Source organism: Gopherus flavomarginatus, chromosome 11 (assembly GCF_025201925.1).
Source record: "Gopherus flavomarginatus isolate rGopFla2 chromosome 11, rGopFla2.mat.asm, whole genome shotgun sequence".
Classification (NCBI taxonomy): domain Eukaryota; kingdom Metazoa; phylum Chordata; order Testudines; family Testudinidae; genus Gopherus; species Gopherus flavomarginatus.
In genome coordinates, this window is record NC_066627.1 from 15,108,915 (window position 1) to 15,112,878 (window position 3,964).

Genomic DNA, 3,964 nt, shown 5'->3' on the forward strand with positions numbered 1-3,964 from the left:
AAAGGGAAACGTTTTGTAGAATTTTTTTGACCAGCTCTACACCTAAGTAATACAAGTCCCATTGACAGTCAGAAGACTATCATTTATTTAGGAGTGGAAATTGTATCAACTTTCAATGAGATCTGTGCATTCTTGCTCTGGACTCCTGATCAGAGTTGAAAGTTATCTTCCAAGGTTCAGCATGAAGAGAATAGACCAAATCCTGAGGCTTTCTCGAAGGGAGGAGTGGTGTGAATAGGCTAGAACATCTTGAGAGAAAAGATACCTTAGGGTCAGCCACGGCACTGCCTCCTCACGAGCCTCAGAGAAATGAAGAGTGGCAATCTCATCTCTTTTGTGGAGGTAGAAAGATGCATAAAAAAGGAGGGTGCTGAGTAGCACCCATTTTGTCTTCTCTTCTCTTCTCTTAGTACCAGGTTTCTGGGGCCTGCATTATTGCACATCCACATGTGTGTTCAGCATGTTTAAAATGTCTTATTATCTCTCATATCTTGATAGGTGGACGTCATGGCTGGGACAGAAAGAAATCAAACCAACGTGCAGGAGTTCATCCTCCTGGGCTTTCCCGGCACTTGGTATTTCCGGGTGGCCCTTGCTGTGCTGTTTTCTGTGATATACGTCTTAACGATCCTAGCGAATATGTCCATCATAGCCCTAGTGAGGACCCACTCACGCCTCCACACCCCCATGTACTTCTTCCTCTGCAATCTCTCCTTCCTTGAGATCTGGTACACCACAGCATGTATTCCCAAGGCCATTGCTGTCATGTTGGACACAAGCCAAACTATCTCTTTCACTGTCTGCCTCCTGCAATTGTTTTTTCTCCTCTCCATGGGTGCCACAGAATGTTTTCTCCTGGCTGTCATGGCCTATGACCGCTATCTGGCCATATGCCAGCCATTGCACTACATCTTCCTCATGAACAGCACCTTCTTTACTCAGCTGGCACTCCTCTCTTGGCTGTGTGGGTTCCTGTATGTCTCTGTGCTGGCAGTTCTAATATCCAGGTTGTCTTTCTGTGGCCATAATGTCATCAATCATTTCATTTGCGACATAGATTCATGGATCGTGCTTTCCTGTGCCAAGACGAATCTCATTGAGCTGGCAACTTTCATCGACTCATTCATTGTTGTCATGGTCTCATGCACAATAACCCTGGTCTCCTACATTTTCATTATCTCCACCATCTTGAGAATCCCTTCAGCCCAAGGCCGGAAAAAGGCCTTTTCCACTTGCTCGGCCCACCTCACTCTTGTGACTATCTGGTACTGCTCTGGTATTTTTCTGTATGTCAAGCCTTCTGCACAGAAATCGTTGAATTTGAATAAAACTATCAACATCTTTAACACTATGGTAACTCCACTACTGAACCCTTTTATTTACACTCTAAGAAACAAAGAGGTGAAGGAAGCCTTGGGAAAGATAATTAGGGGCATGTAAAGTGGTCAAAGACACTAGATTTAGTAGAAATTCCAAGCTGTTAGGTTTGAGTGTCACTTACCAGTATCTCTATGGATAGAACCATTGTTAATTACATTATGCCTAAGGGAGTTAGATTCCTAGCTCCCACTGGATATTGGAGGATGTGCTGGGGCCCCAATCGTGGGCAACAATACCAACTGAAGTAGGCTGTCAGAATATCAGCTAACCAAATAAGCACATTCCTGATATGAGAGGATGCTACTGGAACTCAACGATCTCTTAAGTCACTGCATAAACAAATTGCTAACAGGATGGTAGAGGAACACACAGACTGCTTGTAAAGAAAAGGATGGGATGACAGAATAATGGATGGGGATGTTTTGTTTGAACTACACTATAGAAGGATTGTAATAAAATATGGAATGTAATATGTAACTTGTTGGTATACTGTATATGAGGAAGAGAGCTAGGAGGGGCAACTTTGTATTGAGCAGACACCTTGTCACAGGCTTATATATGTTAGTAAAACTGTAGCATGGTATGCACGGAACCAGTACCATGCTTTGTTGACAATAAAACTGTCCCAACCTTTGACATTGAACCGAGTGTGTGGTCTTTCCTTATGAGTAACTGTTATAGGTCTCACCTCCACTCTGGACTTTAGGGTACAAATGTAAGGACCTGCATGAACACCTCTAAGCTTAACTGCCAGCTTAGATCTGGTCTCGCTGCCACCATCCAGATTTCTGAGTTATCTGGAAAACTCTCTTCCCCCCCAAAACCTTCCCCTCCCTGGGTAGCCTTAAGAGACTCCTCCACCAATTCCCTGGTGAATCCAGATCCAAATCCCGTGGATCTCAAAAACAGGGAAAAAATCTATCAAGTTCTTAAAAAGAAGGCTTTTAATTAAAGAAAAGAAAGGTAAAAGAAAAAATACCTCTGGGAGACAGAATATAAGCTGATCTCATAGAAAAGAGATTTAAAACACAGGATGTTCCCCTGGGCAAAAACCTTAGTACATACAAGAATACTCAATTTGATAATTCCTCTAATTGCACAAAGACAAGTTACAAAAGAAAATAAACATAAACCTATTTATTCCTTTCTAAAACTTACTACTCTGATAAGAAGCTGGTTCCTTGATCTTTTCACTCTGGCTGAAACTGAAACTCTAAACAAAGAAAACTTCCCTCCTTTCTTTTGAAACATCTTGTTCCCCCATTGGTTCCCCTGGTCAGGTGTCAGCTAGGCTAGGTGAACTTCTTAACTCTTTACAGTAAACGAGGCATTAACCCTTAACTATCTGTTTATGACAGTAACATTGAGCTCTGCTGAATCAATAAGGTGCAAGTTACATTGGTGCCGTTAATAGCAGACTTCTGGGCACATCACAGGGGAAATATTAAGAAACACAATAGCGCTAACTACACATATCAAAACAAATTTCAAGCTAGCACTTTCAAAGGAATCTGTGTGAATTAATTGTCTATATCCCATTGAATTTGAATAGACAAAAAGTGGCTGAATTCCTTAGGCTTCTGAGGGACTCGCTTAAATTGAAGCGTCAAAAGAAGAAATGTTGGAACAAATTGACATATTAACCAGGACCAGATGTTATTAACCCAAGAGTTCTTAAGGAACTCAGATATGAAATTGCAGGCCGACTAACTGTGATATGTAAACTATTGCTAAGATTGGCCTCTGTACCACATACCTGGCAGATAGCTAATGTAATATAATTTTTTCCAAAAGGCTCCCAGGCAGTCCTGGAAATTGCAGGTCAGTAAGCCTGACTTCAGCACCAGACAAATTAATTGAATCTATAATAAAGAACAGAATTATCAGACACAGAGATAAACATCTTATGTTGGAGAAGAGTCAACACAGCTTTTGTAAAGGCAAATCATGCCTCACCAATCTATTATAATTCTTTGAGAGAGGCAACAGACATGTGGAAAAGGGTGATGCAGGGTATACAGTGTACTTAGACTTTCAAAAAGCCTTTGACAATGAAGGGTTAAAATCCATGTGCATTTTATATAAGAACCTGGTATATGGATTGTGCTAGCTCTTTCTCAGACCCAAAGTCCAGAGTTTGGTCAAGACATTAGAGGCCTAGCAAATAGTGACTAGTTAAGAGAAAGCTGGGGTAAACAAATGATCTTTTTTTGCTAAAATAGGCCTGGTCAGCAAATTGTCAGGTGTTGGAGCTAAGAACTAAATAATTGTGTCTTATTCAGAGTTGCAGACTGAACAAAGGATCCCTGTTCCTATTGTGTCAGTCTCTTCTGTAGGGAACATTCTTCCCACAGATTCAACCTTGAGTTTATGAAAAGTTGGTACATGTCAGTATAAGATATGGCATCCTTCCACCTCCCTTCCCAGGGACCAGTGCCTGCCTTAAGACATAAAGGGGACAATCTTTATTGTCATATACTTTCACTGTTTCTTTGCTTCAACCCCTAGGAATGTACCTGGTGGACAATCAAAGGAGTTGCTCCATTCCTATGGACCCCAAATCAGAGTTCAACATATATATTTT

At 41.2% G+C, this 3,964-nt stretch overlaps 1 protein-coding gene across 1 annotated transcript; it reads left to right on the plus strand.

Annotated features, from left to right (window-relative positions):
• Positions 1 to 525: 525 nt before the first annotated feature.
• On the plus strand, positions 526 to 1,440 carry LOC127030861 (olfactory receptor 6F1-like). The gene has a single exon (XM_050917572.1). It carries the CDS (start codon positions 640 to 642, stop codon positions 1,438 to 1,440), a length of 801 nt encoding a protein of 266 aa, XP_050773529.1. The 5' UTR covers positions 526 to 639.
• Positions 1,441 to 3,964: the final 2,524 nt, after the last annotated feature.

What these genes read in the sequence shown, in the direction of transcription:
- LOC127030861 (XM_050917572.1), top strand. Translation starts at nt 640, where the DNA reads ATGTCCATCATAGCCCTAGTGAGGACCCACTCACGCCTCCACACCCCC.